The 24,276-nt window shown below is 40.8% G+C and overlaps 2 protein-coding genes across 2 annotated transcripts in view; both read right to left on the bottom strand.

The window, feature by feature from the left end:
* ism2a (isthmin 2a) overlaps nt 1-14,685 on the bottom strand; it is a 51,148-nt gene extending 36,463 nt beyond the window's left edge. Inside the window, exon 1 of the mRNA XM_041847104.2 lies at nt 13,774-14,685. Coding sequence (XP_041703038.2) covers nt 13,774-13,908 — 135 coding nt within the window. The 5' untranslated portion in view covers nt 13,909-14,685. The remainder of the gene's footprint in view (nt 1-13,773) is intronic.
* Nucleotides 14,686-19,720: 5,035 nt separating this feature from the next.
* The window catches only part of sptlc2a (serine palmitoyltransferase, long chain base subunit 2a), a 57,145-nt gene continuing 52,589 nt past the window's right edge, over nt 19,721-24,276 (bottom strand). The window contains exons 10-12 of the mRNA XM_041848298.2: nt 24,031-24,166; nt 23,203-23,332; nt 19,721-21,647 (exon numbers count right to left, since the gene is read on the bottom strand). Coding sequence (XP_041704232.1) covers nt 21,519-21,647; nt 23,203-23,332; nt 24,031-24,166 — 395 coding nt within the window. The 3' untranslated portion in view covers nt 19,721-21,518. The remainder of the gene's footprint in view (nt 21,648-23,202; nt 23,333-24,030; nt 24,167-24,276) is intronic.

The raw sequence follows: 24,276 nt of genomic DNA, 5'->3' as shown, positions 1-24,276 counted from the left end.
AATAATTAGTCTACTATAGAATGAAACACTTCTTTGAAGGATTTGAATGACCTCTGACCTCTGTTCTGACTTTCTGTTGAGGCCCGATCACCCTCACTAGAGACCTAGAAACATTGGGTGAGATTTAAATGTAATATGTAAACACTGATAATTATGAAGGAGTTTATAGTTCATAGCCATATTTGTGATTCGGACCATGACTAGGACAGAGAGAGAGCGCTAGCCCTGAATGAGGGAAATGTGTAAATTGTACTACTTCCCTGAATTACCTTATGGGATACAATTAAGTTAAGATATTATCAAAGGTTGTCATTCTAATTTCATTTATTATTTTGGATTAACAGACAATGTTGTTGTGTTACGATGTGAGTCATGTGTCCAAAGGGGGGAATTACTGGTCCCCTGCGGCCTTTTGGTAAATATGCAAATTCTATTAAGAATATGAGCAGTAGTAATTAATGTGTTATGGGTTAGATGGAATGTTTTATGTGCAAATGTATTTGTGGCAGGAAACAAAGTACAAAGGGGGCCTGTCTCTGAAACTAGTGGACTACAACAAGCTGCAAGAATGTGCACTTCCTAATCTCAAGGCTTCTCCTGACTGATGAGAAGACATGGTACTGTAGCATACTGTGTCTCACCTAATAATGTTCTTAAGACTCTCTTCCCATGGCTGAAGGCTTCTTTGCCCAACCGAGCAAGAGAATCTGAGTATTGTCTGCGCCCTGGAGATTTTGTGGCGGTAAAAGACTATAGAAGAAAGAGCTGGAAAGACCCTGGGTGGAGGGGCCCGTACTTCGATGATGGTGAAAGTGGCAGAGACAGATACCTGGATCCATGTGTCCCACTGTAGGAGAGTTCCAACCCCAGAAGAGGAAGATGGCCCCGCCAATGGGTAGCATTGTTTTATTTTGTGTCTGTCAGTGTCTGTGTGTCTTTGCAGCAGTGACTCTCAGCTTCCCGATTGGTACGCTGCCAGAAGGACACTCTCCGCAGACCGATGTCGATGGATTGAGAGGGACTCTGCCTGATCCGGAGACCCTAGTGACGGAAGAAGGTCCCGAGCCAAAGAGACCATACATCGTCACCCAGGCTGCACCAATGGCTGTACGAGAGAGGGGAACTTGACCTGGTATCATCTAAACCATGCTACTGATGAGCTACGTGCTCTGGCTAATTCCCTCAGTGGAGGGGCACACCTCCAAGACATCCTAGACCTCCAATAACCTACAAGAACTTCAAGAACATCCTAGACCTCAGAGATCCTACAAGACCTCCAAGATCCTACAAGACAACCAAGACTGACCCGATTTCCCCACAGTTGATTTCTCTACCCTTGACGAGTCCCCTAACAGAAATTGGAAACCAGAACAGTTGAATAACGAAAATGGCATACTAACAATAGTAAAGAGCACAAGAACAAGACAAAGAAGAGAAACAGACAGGATTAGAATGTATATTCCTGCACAAGCAGGAACCACAACTGAAGTACAGAAAGGGATCGCTATTAAAGAGGGTTAAATGGTTATTGGTGTGGGAGGAACCAGCACAAGGATTATGGGGAAATCACATGGGGTAACTGTGACCTCAAGATTATAAAAGAAAAAGACAGGTGGATCATACACATAAAGATAACAGCCCAAGACTTAGATAAACAATTTGATGTAGTACTTGCAAGTGCTACATTTCCAGGGGACAGTGTTGCTGAAGTAGTTATTCCTTGGAAATACTGAACCCCTTACATGTTAGAGCCCCACCAAAAGCAGAAGAAAGGGAATGGAAGGAGGCACTTAACAATGACTGGTATAGATGGGCACAATATACTATATTAAAATTAAAGAAAGAAAACTGACTAATATGCACTTCATCTCCTTTAAAGGAATTAACAGTAGTTCCAAATCCCCACAGTTACCAGGACCGTGCTACGTTCAACCACACCTTCTGTCATCTAAGGAACTTGGAAAGACAGTATTGCCCAGCAGAATGTTTGTCATATTTAGGAAATCCAAAATATATATTTTTTATAATCAACCAGGATCGGTAGAGAAATGTAAGCAATTAGACATTAGAATAGAAACAAGGAAAAGGGAAGCACCAGAGAAATATCAAATAGACTGTGAGCAAAAATATGAGTGTTACAATAAAACAATCAGGTTATATAATTTGGGAGAATTCAAAGGAGAATGTGAAACTACATGGCACCTAGATACAGATAGCTTTTGGAATGCAGACACCCCTCAAAGAAAAATCTATCAGGCAGCAGGGTCAAGTACTGGAGTAATAGTTGCCCGGAAGTATGCGAAAATCAAACATTGGCCTTACCACTTATCGATCCATATGAGGATCAGTCAGTGGCAATTGCAGATTTTTTCTGGGTCTGTCAGGGGCAACTAAGGACATTATTACCAGAAGGATGGAAAGTGATCTGTGCCAGGGTACAGTTAATACAAAAATATGTAATAGTTGACTGGAAGGCTTTAAATGTTGATACACGAGATACTAAAACACAAAGATCAAAAAGGGCATATGAAGCCGATCCGAACATACAGATAGATGTTATAGGCCAGACTAGAGGAATTCCCAATGAATTTAAAACTAGGAGTGAAATTAAATCAAGATTTGAGTCAATACTTCTTTGGATAACTCCTAATAAAAATTTGGAATGGATCAATTACATATATTACAATCAACAAAGGTTAATAAATTATACTGACTCAGCATTGTCAGTACTGGGAGAACAAGTACAGGCAACAAGTAGAATAGACAGGCTCTAGATTGACTCCTAGCAGAAAAAGGAGGAGTCTGTGATGTTTGGAAGCGAGTGCTGCACATTTATTCCTAATAATATTGCCCAAGGAGGAACATTCTCTGAGGCAATGATCAAGCTTAAAGGATTGAGACAGGAATAAAAATTCATGCTCACCCTTCATATACTCGTGGGTAAAAAAACAACAACAAAAAAAGTGTGGGTTAGTGGTATGGAGCTAGCTAGCAATTGCATTTTTATTCATCAAGATGGCCAAGCTTTGTGTGGTAGCAGGGTGTAGCGACACTTGCTATGGAAATGTGAGTATGCCTCTATGGCCATGCAAATGCAACACTCGTAAAAAAGTGGGATACAGTTGTGAGAATAAGGTGGCGAATTGGGCATCTACTCGCAAATTTCATCCTTGCTTGGTGGGCGAAACAACAAAAAAACACCACATGCTGGAGGGAGATAGATTTTCCGTCAAGTAGGGCCTCTCTCTTCCTCTCTGCCACCATTGAACTTGTTTGTGGTGACGAGGAGCGTTGTACAAAACAAAGTCATCAGCGATTGGATCTCTAACCAATCAGAGTATCAAAGCCAAAAACACATTTTCAAACCGTCGCTGTTATAATGACTTTTGATCAGGGGCGGTGTGTTCAATAGGGCGATATGGGCGACGCACTGCCAAACGGGAAAAGGAAGGGATTTTTTTTCTAATCAATTATATCACGGCAACAGTAGTTATCAGTGTTGTAATCTAGACGTCTGATCTGCCACAGTGCCACTAAATGTCCAATCAGGCTAAAGTCGTGCTTCAAATGGCCCCCCTTTGGGCGCGATTTCAAGTCAGGTTGAAAATCACCCAGAAGTCTGTCATAGACTCCCATGTAAAATCTATTTTTTTCAAATATCAGAGCTTTCAATACAATCTCTTTGGGTTTCTGAGGGCTTGCACTTACGCGCTTTCATCATACGTAACGTAACCATGAACGTAACTAAGAAAAAGAGCGGGTAGCCTCATCAATCAATTCACGCACTTACTATCAAGATGGCTATAGCGTTCAGTGCAACTCGATTGTCTCTTTGAAATAAGTTACTTTTTGTCGGCGAACAAATCAAGATAAATTGGCAACGAAAACAATTAGGACCTCCCAGACCAAATTTAATAATTCAACAGGTTTCTACTAAAGGGGGAAGTCCTACACCTGAGGATTTTCCCAAAAATTGGGTACCAATCGAAAAACCTGGCTAGCAGGCTGCGATGTAGCTAATGCAGTCTTCTGCTACCCCCTGCTTACTCTTTCACCCTGAAGGCGGCACAGACAGCACCGCTTGGACAGCGACTGTGTGTAACGGACATGCACCATCTTTCAGAAAAGATTAAGAAACATGAGCTGTCAAAGACCCACATGGATAGCTGTTTGAGATTGTCTGCTTTGGGGAGAGTGAACATTCCCACTCAACTGGATGAGGGATACAGGCTAGCTGTCCGCCGCCACAACGATGAGGTTAGTGTTGATAATCACAAGTTTACTGGAGAACTGAAACTGACAAGGCTGACAAGATAGGACCCTTTTGTCCATTGTTATTGGATAGGAACAGAACTTATAACCAGCTCCTGACCTAAATAGATCTTAGCACAACATTTTACTCAACATATCATATTCCATATTCACTATAACAAATATATTTACTACGACATTAGCAAGAACCGCCACATCCTCAGCCGGCTAATCCAGTGTGTGAAGTTTTGCGGAGTGTTTGAGTTAGCTTTGCGAGGCAAAGATGAAACTGAGGGCTCCACCAACCCTGGTAAGCCAACACTTTTGAGATCAGTCAATAAATGCTTCTGGTATTGACTTATATGCTGCCCCTGTCTTCATGTTGTTGCTGGACATATCTTTTTTTAAATGTGTGTAGGTCACCTAAATCATCAGAAAAATTGCCCCCCCTGAGAATTTTTTCAGGAGCCGCCACTGCTTTTGATACAAGATTCTTAATGTTGGTAAACTCCTAAGCTGCATTTAGGAGAGAGGACAAGGACACGCCATGTGTTATAGAGGTCACTAGTTAGGGACAGAAGGTCTGCGTTACAAGATAGATTGGGGGCCACTTGTGATAATCTTAGAAGGTGTACATGAGGGAATGGCCTGGCTAAGGTGACACAATACCAAGTATGGGGATGCTATTGTGGTAGATGAGTGACACTCAATGATGGTTGGCAGATAATATCAAGAAGCAGCTCGGAAAGCATTATATAAACTGAGAGATTTTGTATGGAAGTCATTCATATGACAAAAAATGTATACTTTCTCTTCCAGGAAAATGGGGATTTCCTTATCTCTCATTGGGATGTTTCCTAAGTCTGTGGGCTAAGGGGAGCAATTAAGTAAAGGTATTATCAAAAGTTGTCATTTTAATGTCATTTATTATTTTGGTTTAACAAACAATGTCGTTATTTTGTTTTTGAATGCATGAATCACGATGTGAGTCATGTGTCCAAAGGGGGGAAGTAATGCTCGAATTAGGTTTTTTGGTAAATATGCAAATTGTATTAAGAATATGAGCAGTAGTAAATCATGTGTTATGGGTTAGACTACATTTTTTAGGTGGAAGTGTATTTGTGGTATTAGGCAGTATGTAGAGGAGGCCTGTCTATTAAACTAGTGGACTGCAACAAGCTGCAAAAATGTGCACTTCCTAATATCAAGGCTTCTACTGACTGATATGAAGACAGGATATAGTAGCATATGGTGTCTCACCTAACAATGTTTTTAAGACTTTCTTCCCAAGGGTGAAGGCTTCTCTGCCAAACCTAGCAGGAGAATCTGGGCATTATATGCACCTGGGAGACTGGCGGTAAAGGATAAAAGAAGTCAGAGATGGACAAAATCTAGGTGGGGAAGTCAGTACTAGGTGTTGCTGGCTATCTCGATGGAGGGGAAAGTAGCAGAGGGAGATACCTGCATCTATTTGTCCCACTGTAGGAGTATTCCAAACCCAGAGGAGGAAGATGGCACCGCCAACATTGCTCTGTGGAGTGTGTCTATGTCTGTGTGTCTTTGCAGCAGGGACTCTCAACTTCCCTATTAGTACGCTGAAAGAAGGACACACTCCACAGAGCAATGTTAATAAATGGAGAAGGACTCTGCATGATCCTAGACCATAGTGAAGGAAGAAGGGTCAGATCTAAAAGGACCATACATCGTCACCCAGTCTACACCAACGGATGTATGGATAGAGGGGAGATCGACCTGGTATCATCTTAACCAATGCAACAGAGTACTAAGAGGAAACCGACGACCTAGAGATGAGGGAGCTGAGGATGCTGGAGCAGACGAGGATCAGGTGATGGGAGACGATGGCAAGGGGAATGCTACTGATGAGCTACGTGTGATGTCTGATTCCCTCGGCGGAGGGACAGACCTCCAAGAACTTCAAGATCTTCCAGAATTTCAAAAATCACCTGAATGTCACATCATTAATTTCTCTGTATTTGGAGGGTTTACCTAACAGAAATGGGGAAGTATATTAGAAATTGGTATTAAGAACAATTGGTAAAACATAATAATTTGTAATATAGTCAATGCTTATAAAGTTTCTTGGATTAGAAATGAAAGAAATTAAACTGTTATGTTCTGTCTTCTATTGAGGTAAATACAGATGGTGTCTTGAGGCATAGCAGGGATAATTTGGCCTAGAATGGTGTGAACCTAAAAAGAAACAATCTTTGAACCAGCTGAAGATGAACATCAGAGGCGTTGAAGACGTTCCTGTACAGCACCACTTCTACCTGCAACCGGTCTACAACAGCCAATCGAAGCTATCAACTGATTTGGTCATGTTTTTATATCAACAGAGTGGGACAGGAGTGCAGAATGGAGATAGATCTGCTCAAATGCAACATTTCTCATGTTGTTGGTATAATGGTTGGCAAATGGACAAGACAATGGGGTGTAGAGATGGTGGTGACTCGGATGAGACATTGAAGTTGGGTCATTGTCATGGGCAATGCATTTTGAACTATGAAGCTGTCTGAAGAACATAATGGAGAGACGCCAGAAGATTTAAGTGCCAGACAAAGAAGGGGTTGGATAATAAATGTGGATTTATCTAAATGTAATAATTTGGTAGGACGTATAAACACTGCTAGATTAATAATACTAGGGATGCATTGAGATGATGATCTGTATTTATTCTCAGGATGAGGAAGGTCATAATAGAATTATGGATATGTATACTGTATGTTAATATAGAGTTGAGGTCGGAAGTTTACATATACCTTAGCCAAATATATTTAAACTCAGTTTTTCACAATTCCTGACATTTTATCCTAGTAAAAATTCCCTGTCTTAGGTCAGTTAGGATCACCACTTTATTTTAAGAATGTGAAATGTCAGAATAATAGTAGAGAGAATGATTTATTTCAGCTTGTATTTCTTTCATCACATTCCCAGTGGGTCAGAAGTTTACATACACTCAATTAGTATTTGGTAGCATTGCCTTTAAATTGTTTAACTTGGTCAAACGTTTTGGGTAGCCTTCCAGAAGCTTCCCACAATAAGTTGGGTAAATTTTGGCCCATTCCTCCTGACAGAGCTGGTGTAACTGAGTCAGGTTTGTAGGCCTCCTTGCTCGCACACACTTTTTCAGTTCTGCCCACAAATGTTCTACAGGATGGAGGTCATGGCTTTGTGAAGGCCACTCCAATACCTTGACTTTGTTGTCCTTAAGCCATTTTGCCACAACTTTGGAAGTATGCTTGGGGTCATTGTCCATTTGGAACACCCATTTGCGACCAAGCTTTAACTTCCTGACTGATGTCTTGAGATGTTGCTTCAATATATCCACATAATGTTCCTTCCTCATGATGCCATCTATTTTGTAAAGTGCACCAGTCTCTTCTGCAGCAAAGCACCCCCACAGCATGATGCTGCCACCCCCGTGCTTCACAGTTGGGATGGTGTTCTTCGGCTTGCAAACGACCCCCTTTTTCCTCCAAACATAACAATGGTGATTATGGTCAAACAGTTCTATTTTTGTTTCATCAGACCAGAGGACATTTCTCCAAAAAGTACGATCTTTGTCCCCATGTGCAGTTGCAAACCGTATTCTGGCTTTTTTATGGCGGTTTTGGAGCAGTGGCTTCTTCCTTGCTGAGCGGCCTTTCAGGTTATGTTGATATAGGACTCGTTTTACTGTGGATATAGATACTTTTGTACCTGTTTCCTCTAGCATCTTCACTCAAATTATGTCAATTAGCCTATCAGAAGCTTCTAAAGCCATGACATCATTTTATGGAAATTTCCAAACTGTTTAAAGGCACAGTCAATTTAGTGTATGTAAACTTCTGACACACTGGAAAAGTGAAATAATCTGTCTGTAAACAATTGTTGGAAAAATTACTTGTGTCATGCACAAAGTAGATGTCCTAACCAACTACCAACTATGGTTGGTAGTGGGTTCGATCCCCGGGACCACCCATACACAAAAATGTATGCACGCACGACTGTAAGTCGCTTTGGATAAAAAGCGTCTGCTAAATGGCATATTATTTTTATATTATTATTATTGCCAAAACTATAGTTTGTTAACAAGAAATTTGTGGAGTGGTTGAAAAACGAGTTTTAATGACTCCAACCTAAGTGTATGTAAACTTCCGACTTCAACTGTAAGTGTACATTTTGACAGTTGTAATGGGTGATAAAGTTGAGGGTTTTAACTTTGATTGATAAGGGCCAAGTGAATCAATAAGAATTGTCATTCTACATTTGGTTTAGTTAAGTAATTTGGTTTTGGTTATAATGTATAAGATGACTGAGTGATTTAAGTAAATCATTAGTATATATTAGTAACTAACTATTTTCAGCATGAGGGGTATTGCTTGTACAATTGAGATAACTGTCTTATATATATATTATGGTTAAAACAGCAATACATTATGGTAATATCTTAGGATACACTTATATGATGCATTTTGAGTAGACATTTTTGAATCTTAATGTTTGAAACATGTAAGGTAATGTGAAGATTGTGACTGATATCAAAACATGTTGATTATTAAGTTACCGTATTCACATATTAGTCACTATATACATTTGAAGTATTTGGAAGTATTGATAGGTGTCTATGTATTCCCAAGGAGGGGGGAATGATGTGGCTGTTTAGAGTGGTACATATATCTGTTGCTAGGCAAGAGCTTAATTGGTTCCTATCATGGGGTTTTGGTATTTGTGACATAGGAATGTTTATGATATTTCCATATAATCTGACTTTTGGTTGAATTCCTCAATCCTAACTAGTTCAGGGTTGTAATGATTTAACAGGGACTGAAAACAGAGTGTTATACTGTGTATCTCTCCTCAGGCATATTAGGGGAACAGAGTCAGGGTTGAACAGAGTTGAACATGGTACCTACAGTATTAACAGTCATGGGTTTTCAAGCACTTGGGTCTGAAATATCACTTATTGGACACTATGCAATTGATAATCGGATGCTATTACAGTAGATAAAGGGGGAATGTATGTGATTATATGGGGAGATGCATGTTGTACATACTTACCATCAGGATTAGGAAGGTCTTGGGAATTTAACTAAAGCTATGGGAAATATTAGAGACATACAGGAAGGTATTAAGAGTACTAATTCTTCATCTATATCATCTTATTCCAGTGTAGAGTCTATCGATATTGTTGATTGAGGAATGGGGAATGTTAAGTTGGAACTGTATAACGTGGAATTTAGGGTTTACAGGATTTAAGATGTGGAAACAAGACTATCTCATTCGATCAGATAGCGACCCAAGTGACCAGAGAAAAGCTTGGGGATCCTCTGAAGGAACATGGAAGAAGACTGATATTATTTTTATTGAGATATATTCATTTGAATATATTATAATCTCCATGTAATGTAACTTACAAATTGTCATGAATCAAGGTATTTTCTGGGATGATGTCAGGAGGTTAGGAATTCATTTGTATGTTTGGTTTCTTTGGTTCAATTAATGTTATATTAATGGAATTTTCTAGCAACAACAAAAATAAAGAAAATGAGGGATTGTTATAATGACTTTTGATACAAGATTCTTAATGTTGGTAAACTCCTAAGCTGCATGTAGGAGAGAGGACAAGGACACGCCATGTGTTATAGAGGTCACTAGTGAGGGACAGAAGGTCTGCTTGCCAAGATAGGTTGGGGGCCACTTGTGATAATCTTAGAAGGTGTACGTGAGGGAATGGCCTGGCTAGGGTGACACAATACCAAGCATGGGGATGCTATTGTGGTAGATGAGTGACACTCAATGATGGTTGGCAGATAATATCAAGAAGCAGCTCAGAGAGCATTATATAAACTGTATGGAAGTCATTCATATGAGAAGAGGCTACGTCCGTAACGCCTGTCATTGAATCCATTATTGTAACCATTAAATAATGACTGAATTAACTCTCCATCTGTGTCCCATATTCTCTTGCATCCTGAACTTCTAGATACCAGAAACTCATCATAACAGTCACTTTACCCACGTGTGTTCTGGCTCTGGCCCAAGCCATCAGTTTCTTGGCCAATCAGACGGCTCCGAATGTGTTCACATTCGGTGAAGGGGTTAGGGAGGTACTCAGATCCAGAAATATTGCGGAGAAGAAACGAACGTCTGTGGGCATGGTGTAGCGTTTGGACGGAGCTTCAAGGACAACATTACATGTATATTCTATGTTTAGCTCACATAATATAATTATAAAATCTGTATTAAGGTGTCTATAATAGAATAAACATGTCAAAATCAAATATAGACATTCATGAATGCATTTCTATAGCTTCCAAAATATTTTTTACAATGGTGGGGGAGTGCCAAGATGGAAGCGTAGTGGCGTCAAAACACTGCCCCCTGTCAGTCATATAAATCATTGATTCCTTCTTACTGAGCTTTGAAAAGATATGTCTGTGGTTAACGTTGGGAAAATTTGGATTTTGAGAGTTTATTATTTATATATTTTTTGTACTTTTTACCCCTTTTTCTCCCCAATTGATAGTTACTGTCTTGTCCCATCGCTGCAACTCCTGTACGGACTCGGGAAAGGCGAAGGTCAAGAGCCATGCATCCTCCGAAACATGACCCTGCCAAGCTGCACTGCTTCTTGACACACTGCTCGCTTAACCCAGAAGCCAGCCGCTGCAATGTGTCGGCGGAAACACCGTACAACTGCCGACCATGTCAGCGTGCATGCGCCCGGCCCGCCACAGGAGTCGCTATAGCGCGATGGAACAAGGACATCCCGGCCGGCCAAACCCTCCCCTAACCAATTGTGCGCTGCCTCATGGGTCACCCGGTCGCGGCCGGCTGTGACACAGCCCAGGATCGAACCTGTGACGCCTCAAGCACTGCAGTGCCTTAGTCTGTTGCGCCACTTGGGAGGCCCTGATATTGAGAGTTAAAGACTTGCTTTCGCAAGCAGTGTTTTATGTTGGAATGCTGTTTTTATGTATGTTTATTCTACATTCTAAAGTCTGCTTGCATGCTAGGCTAATTAAGCTAACGAATCGCCATTGACATGACATTGTGTGTTAGCATGCTAGCTCCCGCTGTGGTTGTAATTTAGCTACATGTTGTACAGAATCTATCTAGCTCTTTTGAGTGTTAAGATTATGTTTTCTTACAAGGTAATATGCTTGTTCGAACATTGCATATATGCATAGTTTGTATATACTCTGTTTACAGTTATTTTGTGGCACTTCTTCTGTCAAGTGAAATGGTCAGATAGCTAGCTAGCTATTTCTGCAAGTCAATTTGCTTAGGCTAGCAATGTTCTATGTTAGCTTGTGGTTAGAATGTATGCAGTCATAATTTTTTGGGGGTGTAAGATTTTATTTTATAAACAATACATAACAAATGAAACATCATACAAACATCAACTACATCACACCTACCCAGACCCACTAGCACACACACCCATCTCCAGCGCCCGCATCACTTTCCGCCACATGGCCTGAAACTGCACCATTTTGTTTCTTTCCGTAGCCCACGCAATATTTCAATATTTCAATAATAAATCATTAGATTTTTTCCATTGTGTTAATGTATTGTTTGATTTCCACGTTTTTAGTATACGTTTTTTCAAGATCGGGTATCTCACTACACCCCCATATGCCATGTCTTGAAATAAGCAGACAGACAGATTAAAAGTAAGTTTACATTGTAATACTTCTGACAGCCAACTTTCTAGCTCCGCCCACAACTTCCGGACTTCATAGTGTTCCTAGAAAGCATGGATTATTGAGTCATTATTATTTTTGCACTCAAGACATGACTCTGCCGTTGTGCTGTAGAATTTGTGAATTTTGTCTCTTGTGTAATACATTCTGTATGTAGTCATACTATTCAGTCATATTTGTATGGTTTATATTCATGTCATGTCGATACAACTTGTATGTAGCTAATGTTTAAATTATTTTCACATATTCACATAAAAATGTATGCAATTCACTAATGTTGTTATGCTAGCTAGCTAGCTCTTTGATATGATAGTGAATATAAATGTGTTTCTACTTAGGTTTGTTTGGTTGATTTTCATTAAATGAACTTCATTCTGAATTGTATGCTTGTCTTTATTGTGAAAAATCACTTTGTTATATTGTACTGGAGTACACTTGAAAGTATCTGGTATTAACATGGAATTAGCGTACAGCTTCATTTTACAGCCCTCTTACCTCGTATCTACCCTGTAAGTGTGAAGGTGGTACCATGTAACAACAGGGTAAGATCACAGACAGATTTGCTGTTGTTTTTATGGGATGGAGTCATCCAATTTGGTGGTACTTCACAAATAACTACATTGTATCTATGGGGAAACAGACACCACTTCATTTTACATCCCTCTAACCTCCTACAGTACCTAACCTGTAAGTCTGAAGATGGTGATACCATGTAACAACAGGTTAAGATCACAGACAGATTTACTGTTGTCTTTATGGGATGGAGTCGTTCAATGCAATGGTAGCTCACAAGTAACTACATTGTAATTTATATATGTTGAAACAGACACCACTTCATTTTACAGCCAGTTTACTTCCTACCTACCCTGTAAGTATGAAGGTGGTACCTTGTAAGAACAGGGTAAGATCACGGACAGATTTGTTGTTGTCTTCATGTGATGGAGTCGACAGACAGACAGACATACAGATAGATATCAGAAAGTGTATAAGCCTGAGGCTACACTTGCTTAACCCTTTGAGACTCTGACCTGCTCCCTGAACCCTGGAAAATGATGACTAATAACTGGATCATTTCTGTATTATAGAAAAGTAATGTCCATCTTTATTAAGATTTAAATACAGCCCAATAAGCTGTAGAAAGTATATGCAGTATAGTATACTAACACACTGACAGACATGAACTGCCAGATGCTCCAATGATATCTGAGGGGGGTATTTGGCGTGTTATCGGGTATGAGTGTCATCATAACTGGAAAATGACCATCTCCTTATCAGCCAAAGAAGGCTCTCTGCTCCTCTCAGCCTAAGGACTGCCTAAGAACATTCTCTCTGTTGTACATTATTTTATGTGTTTCGATTGTTTGTCTACACATGTTAAGAGGAGACAAACGTTTCACATGATTTGGTGCCTATTGTCCTCCCCAGCTCCCGACTCCCTCCGTTTTCAGTTCATCAAAATGATTGCGCAATGAAGCCACTTTGGACCATGGCCATTGTTGCACACTGTCTCTGGCCCATTGGTCTTTCAGAATAAAGAGTTTGACCCAATAGATTAACTTCATGATGCACGCTGCCAATTCCTAGACAATAATGTTGTCATTTCAGACTATATACAACGTGTTATGTGCAACCAAGGTGTTAAGGTAACATTACGCATCAATTCATAAATGCGCTCTGTCAAGTTTCAGCAGAGTGAAACATATTTCCCAATCATATGACAGTTAATGAAAGTTTAGAAAAAATGTTGGTGCAAAATAACAAATGACATAACCCCCTAACTGAGAGTAGAAAATAAAAGTGAGTAGGCTTTTACCTCCGTGGTCGCAGTGCTCCTGTCCTTGGGGACTGCGCTTTTTTGACTGTTGGTGGGGAAGCTCTTGATTGACACCTGGGTCATCGTCAAGAAGACTACACACAGTAGGTTAACCTTCCTGTGCATTTTCTGCATGTCTTTTCCAAGTTGGGACAACAGCTGTTGGTTTTGTCGGTGTTTGCTGGTGTTGCGATGCTGTGGTCGGTGTGGAAAGCAACAGAAGGTCTTTAGAAGCCGCTCGGCGTGCTGGACCCCGTTTTCAGAACCCTCACCTTTGGTCCATAGCCTAAATATGATCAATATAAATCCGAAATCAATATGTAAGACTTTCCGATATACGACTCTTAATCCAACGTTGTTTGAAAGTGAACTCAGCTTTCAGAGCTGGAGCTGAATTTTTAACCAATTTGATGCGTCTCGTCGGTGCTCTTTGCTCTCCAAATGCGCCATAAGGCTACTTCCAACGTTGAAGCTCAAAGGTTACTTAAAACATTTTGTGCTGCGATCAATAATTTCCGTTGATTCTTCTCCCGCCAATATTCACTCTTAATCTTGTATCAAAACCTTTCAGAACTAGACCTGGATATCGGCTGGTAGCTATGTAGCCTACCTATCCTTCCTTGACTTTACACTGTCCCAAGACCCTTCGTCTCCTCCCTTGCTTGCTTTCCGTACATGCTTCTTCTGTCCTGCTGTTGCGACGTTATAGGATACTCCTTTGAAATAAATTGACTTTAGTTTATCCCGAGTTTTAATTGGTAACTTTCTCTAACCTTAAATGCTGCAAACTCAAATATTTTCCCATGCGCTCTGCTGTGCAGTTGTAAGGAACCTCTTCTTTGACTGCTTGAGAATAACCGTTTGTCATCTACAGTCTACGCTGCTTCTCTCTTTCTGTCACCATCTGTTCAGTCCCAGTCACCTTCGTAGTATAGTGGCCTCATTGGCTGAGGGCTCGATCGACATCTTCCCTTTACGGGTGACGTTCTGAGGGAGGGTCTTACGAAAGAGCGCACAATAAAAGAGCGAACTCAGGGAATGAATGAGAGACCGAAATGAATGAAGGTTTGTTAAGGGGTTGATTTGAATATGAGCAAAATGAAAGGATACAATTATGAAAGAGAGGAATGATAAGGCCGACGACAATGGGTAAACAGAGAATGCGCCCTTTTAAATAAGGTTAGACACACCCCGTTGGACTAGAGGGGCGTGTGGTTTAATAATGCAATTGAATATGGATTAATTCATTTTCGTTGTTTGGGGATGAGCTTAAATAACTTTTCCAACACAGTTCCGATTTATCTCGCTATCATCTTGTCCATGTGTCAGAATTCCACGTTTTGACTCCAAAGGTGGTAGAAGCCAGGGACTAGAGTGTTGGCTTTTCTCACAGACTGAAGATCAATATGAAGTGAAGCTGATGAGGGGTGTGACCTTGTAAACTAAAGAGGGAGAAATTATAAACTGCAGAAAGATCCTAAACTCTATATGGCAAGAGTCCACAGAGAGTGAGAGATAGAGAGAGGCAAGACACACACATGGCATGATTGACAGCGACCTATGAGTTTATTCTGTGATAGACATGTTGAATTAAAACCATACCTCATCTTATGTTAACCCGTAGAGCGAACTCTCCCTTTGATAACAGATGAACCAGCTCTGAATTATGACACAGAAGGATAAAACTATCTGGAAATCTCCAACGTCTTCAGAATTATACTGTGTGTGTGACAGAGAGCAAGCATGAGCATGCGTGTGTGCGTGTGTGCCTGTGTTTGTGAGTGAGAGAGAGATTCTGTGTGTTATCTCTGAATTCCGTCAGGCTGTGTCTTGCTAAGAATGGAAAAAGTGATGTGTGTTTAGAGGGCAGGTGATGAAGGAGCTGTTGTTCAGCTCAAGGTATAAGATGTGCTGGAAACAGAGAGAGAGTTTCAAAGTGAGGCAGTTAACAGCTCTCAACACCTTTACAAACCTGCACCACTCTGTTCAATTCCATACAGTGCCTTCAGAAAGTATCCACAACCCTGACCTACACACAATACCCAATAATGTCAAAGTGGAATAATGTTTTTTGAAATTTTTACAAATTAATACAAAATAAAAAGTGTAAATGTCTTGACTAAGTATTCGACCCCTTTGTTATGGCAAGCCTAAATAAGTTCAGGAGTACAAATGTGCTTAACAAGTCACATAATAAGTAACATGCATGGACTCACTCTGTGTGCCATAATAGTGTTTAACATGATTTTTAAATGACTACCTCATCTCTGTACCCCACACATACAATTATCTGTAAGGTCCCTCAGTCGAGCAGTGAATTCCAAACACAGATTCAACCACAAAGACCAGGGACATTTTCCAATGTCTCGCAAAGAAGGGCCCCTATTGGTAAAAATGTAAAAATAAAAAAGCAGACATTTAATATCCCTTTGAGCATGGTGAAGTTATTAATTACACTTGGATGGTGCATCAATAAACCCAGTCACTACAAAGATACAGGCGTCCTTCCTAGCTCAGTTGCCAGAGAGGAAGGATTTCACCATGAGGCCAATGGTGACTTTAAAACAGTTACAGAGTTTAATGGCTGTGATAGGAGAAAACTGAGGATGGATCAACAACATTGTAGTTACTCCACAATACTAACCTAATTGACAGAGTGAAAAGCAAGCCTGTACAGAATAAAAATATTCCAAAACATGCATCCTGTTTGCAACAAGGCACTAAAGTAATACTGCTAAAAATGTGGCAAAGAAATTAACTTAATGACCTGAATACAAAGTGTTATGTTTGGGGCAAATCCAATACAACACATTACTGAGTACCACTCTACATTTTCTTTCAAGCATAGTGGTGGCTGCCTCATGTTATGGGTATGCTTGTAATCGTTAAGGACTGGGGAGTTTTTCAGGATAAAAATAAACGTAATGGATCTAAGCACAGGTAAAACCCTAGAGGAAAACCTGGTTCAGTCTGCTTTCCACCAGACACTGGGAAATTAACTCACCTTTCAGCAGGACAATAACCTAAAACACAAGGCCAAATCTACACTGGAGTTGCTTACCAAGAAGACATTGAATGTTCCTGAGAGGCCGAGTTACAGTTTCGAAATCTATGCCAAGACCTGAAAATGGTTGTCTAGCAATGATCAACAACCAATTTGACAGAGCTTGAAGAATTTTGAAAATAATAATGGAAATATATTGCACAATCCAGGTGTGGAAAGCTCTTAGAAACACTCACAGCTGTAATCACTGCCAAAAGGTGCTTGTAAAAAGTATTGGCTCAGAGGTGTGAATACTTACAGTAGCAGTCAAAAGTTTGGACACACCTACTCATTCAAGGGTTTTTCTTTATTTTTACTATTTTCTACATTGGAGAGTGTGCAAAGCTGTCATCAAGGCAAAGGGTGGCTATTTGAAGAATCTCAAATATAAAATATATTTTGATTTGTTTCACACTTTTTGGTTACTACATGATTCCATATGTGTTATTTCATAGTTTTGATGTCTTCACTATTATTCTACAATGTAAAAAATAGTAAAAAATCAAGAAAAACTCTTGAATGGGTAGGTGTGTCCAAACTTTTGACTGGTAGTGTATGTAAATTAGATATTTATTTTCAATAAATTTGTACAAATTTAAAAAAAAACATGTTTTCACTTTGTCATTATGGTGTATCGGTTGTAGCTGGGTGAGCAATAAATCAATTGAATCAATTTTGAATTCAGGCTGTAACAAGAAAATGTGGCACAAGTCAAGGGTCATGAATACTTTCTGAAGGCACTGTAGCTAAAGCAAAATTAAATGGAACGTGAAGCAATTAGTCATCTGGCCTCATTCACAAACCGCCTCAGAGTAAGAGTGCGGATCTAGGATCAGTTTAGCCTTTTAAATCATACTAAATAAGAGGTGGGGCCCCGTCCTAGATCAGCACTTCTCCTCTGAGACACTTTGCTTATAAGTCAATAACAAATCATTTGTAATAAAACACAAAACTTTCTAACATTATTTTAATGACATGTTGATGTCCGTAACATGAGTGAAAGAGTTACAAATAGGTGATCCACTGATATGTAGCCAACACTTGCATTTTTCTTTGATCCCAAAAAAGTACGGCTATTATTATGCACTATTGGTAGCACATCCAAGTTATGTTAGAACACATACATGTATTTTTAAAGCAGTTGAATAGCCACTCACACCCTGTATCTCACACAAGAGACAGGTCATCCACACGAGGCACAAGGACAGTGTTTAAATCTTAAGAAGTTTGACATTAAGACTCTTTGAAACCTCATTAGTATCATGTTGCATTTCTCTGTGTGCAAACAAGAAAAATAGAAATATACAAATACATTTTTACACACATCCAGTGCAGATATACAGTTGAAGTCGGAGGTTTACATACACCTTAGCCAAATACATTTAAACTCAGCTTTTCACAATTCCTGACATTTAATCCTAGTAAAAATTCCCTGTCTTTGGTCAGTTAGGATCACCACTTTATTTTAAGAATGTGAAATGTCAGAATAATTTATAATTTATTTCAGCTTTTATTTATTTAATCACATTCCCAGTGGGTCAGAAGTTTACATACACGCAATTAGTATTTGGTAGCATTGCCTTTAAATTGTTTAACTTTGGTCAAACGTTTCGGGTAGCCTTCCACAAGCTTCCCACAATAAGTTGGGTGAATCTTGGCCAATTCCTCCTGACATAGATGGTGTAACAGTCAGGTTTGTAAGCCTCCTTGCTCGCACATGCTTTTTCAGTTCTGCCCACACATTGTCTATAGGATTGAGGTCAGGGCTTTGTGATGCCACTCCAATACCTTGACTTTGTTGTCCTTAAGCCATTTTGCCACAACTTTGGAAGAATGCTTGGGGTCATTGTCCATTTGGAAGACCGGTTTGCGACCAAGCTTTAACTTCCTGACTGATGTCTTGAGGAGTTGCTTCAATATATCCACATAATTTTCCTTTCTCAAGATGCCATCTATTTTGTGAAGTGCACCAGTCCCTCCTGCAGCAAAGCACCCCCACAGCATGATGCTGCCACCCCCGTGCTTCACGGTTGGGATGGTGTTCATCGGCTTGCAAGATGCCCCCTTTTTCCTCCAAACATAACGATGGTCATTATGGCCAAACAGTTCTATTTTTGTTTCATCAGACCAGAGGACATTTCTCCAAAAAGTACAATCTTTGTCCCCATGTTCAATTGCAAACCGTAGTCTGGCTTTTTTATGGCGGTTTTGGAGCAGTGGCTTCTTCCTTGTTGAGCGGCCTTTCAGGTTATGTCAATTTAGGACTCGTTTTACTGTGGATATAGATACTTTTGTACCTGTTTCCTCCAGCATCTTCACATGGTCCTTTGCTGTTGTTCTGGGATTGATTTGCACTTTTCGCACCAAAGTACGTTCATCTCTAGGAGACAGAACGCGTCTCCTTCCTGAGCGGTATGACGGCTGCGTGGTCCCATGGTGTTCATACTTGGGTACTATTGTTTGTACAGATGAACGTGGTCCCTTCAGGCGTTTGGGAATTGCTCCCAAGGATGAACCTGACTTGTGGAGGTCTACAAATATTTTTCTGAGGTCTGGGCTGATTACTTTAGATTTTCCCATGATGTCAAGGAAAGAGGCACTGAGTTTGAAGGTAGGCCTTGAAATACATCCACAGGTACACCTCCAATTGACTCAAATGATGTCAATTAGCCTATCAGAAGCTTCTAAAGCCATAACATCATTTTCTGGAATTTTCCAAGCTGTTTAAAGGCACAGTCAACTTAGTGTATGTAAACTTCTGACCCACTGTAATTTTGATACAGTGAATTATAAGTGAAATAATCTGTATGTAAACAATTGCTGGAAAAATTACTTGTGTCATGCACCAAGTAGATGTCCTAACCGACTTGCCAAAACTATAGTTTGTTAACAATACATTTGCGGAGTGGTTGAAAAACGAGGTTTAATGACTCCAACCTAAGTGCATGTAAACTTCCGACTTCAACTGTCCTTCTAACTGTTTGCCTTTGAGGAAAAAATAGCTAGCTGAATGAGTCGAATCATTCGCAATTGCGAGACAGTTCTTTGTACAGTAAGAAAACTAAATAGATTTTCATGAATTTCTCTATATTCAATATTTGAATTATCTTAATGTCTGTCCTCCAGCTCTTTGCAGGTCACTTATATTAATAATATCTCAAAGAAAGAAAAATAATATATATATATATATATATATATTTGACACATAAACAGAACATGTCCTTGATAAGATATGACAAGTTCATACATTAAATCAGTAATTTTGGAATGAGTTCAGGTTGTATAAAAAAATAAAAGACAAAGCCACAGAAAGGAGTGTGTACAGTTGAGCACCTTGTTTCTTGGTGTACTAGCAGCGTCACTGACTACGTCATAATGTACATGCATCGGTAAGGTGTGCCAAACAATAAAATACTCATCAGTAGTGATTGCACTGAGGGCAGGTGGTCGGTCAGAGAGGTGTAAAAGTATGCGGATGCAGGACATGGTTTCAGAGCTGCCAGTGATAAAATTGTTTTTTAAATTCCAAATTGAGAAAAAAAACATGGAAACATGAATAAATAAATACATATGTACATTAAACAACTCTCTCTCTCTCTCTCACACACACACACGTTTGGTTAAGACTAAGTCTGTCCTGACATTTGATCCAGTCAAAGCATATTCCACAGTAAGCCCCCCCGGAACCCCCCGGAACCAAGGGCTAGTGGAAACGAGCGAGGAGGAGTGATGTGCACATAGCTCATCTGAAAGTAAAGGTCTTGGTACAACGTCTCTCACTCTGCCCTATTATGAGATATAGTCATCTGTAAATAAAATTAAATCATAAATACTTTGGTAAAGAGAAACAATAGTTAGAGATTCAAGTAAGACACTGTTCCTGGCTGCAAGTTACAATGGCTAAGTTTGGCTCCGGAGTCGGTTACACCAAACATGCATCGCAAAGCACTCCTACACCGTACTTCATAGCAATACCATTACTGAGTAGAGTAGGATGATGTTGCCCCTTGACACTGATCTAAGGTCAGATATACGTTTCACCCCCAATGGGTAAGGATAGGATTTGTGGAGGGTAAGCTGGTCCTAGATCTGTACCTAAGGGCAACTTCTACCGGAAACTCACTGCGTGTTTTATGACCTCATTTTCAAAACCAGGCTTTAGAAATCACCATGAGTTTGTTTGTTTGTGTTGATTCTTGTTGTTGCTGTTTTTCTTCAACCCCCCATCTCCCCTCCGAAAGTTTCAAATACCTCGGTTCGGGATGAGTTTCCCAAAAGCTTCGTAAGCTACAGTTAGGTTGGTCTTTCCAAATCACACCGTTTCTCCCAAACACACCTAGTCTGAGAGATGACATGACATAGGTATGACATAAAGCAGCTATAAGCATACATAAGCAGTCCTCTACTAATCCTTCAGAAATAAAATGCCACAATAAATTAAGAAACAGACACAACATTATTTAAGACAAAACAGAGGTAAGAAATAATCATTTAAAAAAAGAAACGTTTTCTGTGTTTTCTTTCCTTCTTCGCCATGATGCAGTGAGTTTCCTGGTAAAATAAGGCAGGCGTGTGAAAGTTAAAACCTTGTGTTAGATGAATCAAGTGGTTCTGTGATGTCAAGGCGAGCTCAGAGAGAGGAGCAGTGCACATTTTGGTTCTGGGTGTGGAAGACTGCCAGTCCAATCTGGTCCGATCCGGTCTAGTCCACTCTGTCTTGTATCTGGTCGTAGATGCTATGGTCGACGACTTGGTCCATAGAGGGAAGTCTCCTGTGTCTGGAGTACTTGACCTGCAGCAGGTCTCCTACCTCACTGATCACACTCAGGGCCTAACCATTGAGACACACACACCATAGATGTTACATTATCACACAGATCTGAAGACACGTCAATGATCACTCAAACCCGAACACACACACACACACACACACACACACAACTCACTGATGATCACACACACGTCCTGCCTGCAGACACACATGCACACACACACATTACACTCAGAGGCTGACAGAACACACACACACCCTCTTGCTTTACATGTATACCGATGGAAGACACCAAAACTCACGTCTATGTCTAACACAGGTTGACTATAGCTGTTTGAAGCTACCATTGGATGTTAGTTAGTTGAGAGTGATGCAAGCCCTCCCAGATCACTAACACATGGTACAGCAGGATATATGATGGGGGAAGACTGGGACTTGAGAGAGCAGAGCTAGCATGGGGATCTCTCGCACAACTCACTCATCTACAACATGACTATCACATCAAGACCCATAATGGCAGAATCTCACTATTGGCCAGGCACTAAAGAGGCACAGTGGGGGAAGAGAGGTGATACACAAATTAATGTGACACCAAAGGATGGATAGCAGACAGCAGTTAGATATATGAAAGAGAGAGAAAGGGCCACTGCGAGAGGGGAAGAAGGGGAAGAGAGAGAGAGAGAGAGTGGGAGATAGTGAGAAAGAAAGACAGGAAAGAGCACTGCTTTATGAGAAAAAAGGGGCTGATGGAAAATGTATGGGAGAGAAGGAGTGCGTGAGAGAGAAGAAAGTAGAGAGAAAGACGGATCCATTGGAGCTGCTGTGGATGGCATGACAAGACGAGCGTATCAGACAGCATTATGGGCAAGTGGAAGCCCTCACTCCATCACTCCCTCCACCAGGGTTTCTGTGAATTCTCAATGAACCGAAAAGTAGAAGCATTTATTTTATTTTATATATATACATTTTTGTATTTTAAATTCAAATCACTTCCTGAGGCAAATCCCACTCTGGTCGACTTTTGATCTCTCCCAAGACCACCGACTGAGCTTTCCATAAGCACGAGTCTAGTTACAACTATGATGAAATACATGACGTGAACAAGAACTTGTGAAAAATGTGTGACTCAATGTGAAAAATGATAACATCACATCAAAGGGCGGTTTGGGTTCTAGGGGGAGGAGAGAGGGGGTACAGGCCTTTGTGAAAGAGAGAAGAAGTTAAAGGAGGATAAAAAAAAGAGGTGGAGGCAGAGTGAGTGTGCTTTTCAGCAGAGTTAAATGGGGAGTCCTAGGGGAGAGAGAGAGATTAAGAGAGGCTGTTTGATCTAATGCCAGCAATGAGGGGAGGGGAGGTCACACTTACATACACCCACCACTAAGGGGGATGGGGGGTAACATACCAAGGTAAGTTTTATTTTCTCTATCCACCCCATTTTTCAATCTGGTGACCCCACATGGGGTCCTGTACCCAAGTTTGGGAAACGCTGCACTAGGAAGTGGAAGCTATAGAATGGAAGAAAGAATGGAATGATATAGGACCATGAGTGTGCGCTCTTTATGTCTTTAGTGTGAAAAAGGTCGCCATTTTGTGCCAAGCATGGGGGGATAGTTACCGTGTCGAGCATGTCTTTGGTGTGAGCGGCAGAGATACAGAATCGTGCTCTGGACTCAATGATGGGTGTGGCTGGAAAGCCCACCACCACCACCCCGATGTTCCTCTTCAGCATCTCTCTACCAAAAGCCCTGAGAGAGAGAGAGAGAGACACAGAGAGAGAGAGAGAGAGAGAGAGAGAGAGAGAGAGAGAGAGAGAGAGAGAGAGAGAGAGAGAGAGAGAGAGAGAGAGAGAGAGAGAGAGAGAGAGAGGAGAGAGGAGAAAAGCGAGAGAGAGAGAGAGAGAGAGAGAGAGAGAGAGAGAGAGAGAAAGAGGGACAAAGAGAGCGAGAGAGAGAGAGAGAGAGAGAGAGAGAGAGAGAGAGAGAGAGAGAGAGGGAGAGAGCAGAGAGAGAAAGCGAGAGAGAGAGAGAGAGAGAGAGAGAGGGAGGGAGAGGGAAAAAGAGAGAGAGAGAGAGAGAGAGGGAGAGAGAAAGAGGGACAAAGAGAGAGAGAAAGAGGGACAAAGAGAGCGAGAGAGAGAGAGCGAGAGAGAGAGAGAGAGAGAGAGAGAGAGAGAGAGAGGGAAAAAGAGAGAGAAAGAGGGACAAAAAGAGAGAGAGAGAGAGACAGAGCGAGAGAGCGAGAGAGGTAGTGAGAGAGAGCGGGCATCGAACATCAACTTTGCGAGTAGGTGCACAACCAAATATGTATTTAAAGTTTTGAGCCTAATTTGAAAAACAGAACTGCATTCAAGCCACTTTGTTTGCTATAAAGCTGAGGGATGGGGCTGGGGAAAGGTAACCACTCATATTCATAGATGAAACTATGGATGCCAGGGCTGACTCACCCTATCTTGGCCGGCATGTAGAGCATCATGGGAACTACGGGCGAATCGTTGTTGCCGTAGATGATAAAGCCCATCTCTGTCATTCTCCGACGGAAATACAAAGTGTTCTCTGCCAACTGCTGCACGCGATCAAGACCTGGACACAGACACAGACAGAGACAGAGACAGAGACAGAGACAGAGGCAGAGACAGAGACAGAGACAGAGACACACAGGTTGGGGTGAATTTTGAAGAATTGAAAAATGA

The sequence above is a fragment of the Coregonus clupeaformis genome, chromosome 34, assembly GCF_020615455.1.
Source record: "Coregonus clupeaformis isolate EN_2021a chromosome 34, ASM2061545v1, whole genome shotgun sequence".
Taxonomy (NCBI): Eukaryota; Metazoa; Chordata; class Actinopteri; order Salmoniformes; family Salmonidae; genus Coregonus; species Coregonus clupeaformis.
This window is presented reverse-complemented; position numbering and strand designations above follow the sequence as displayed.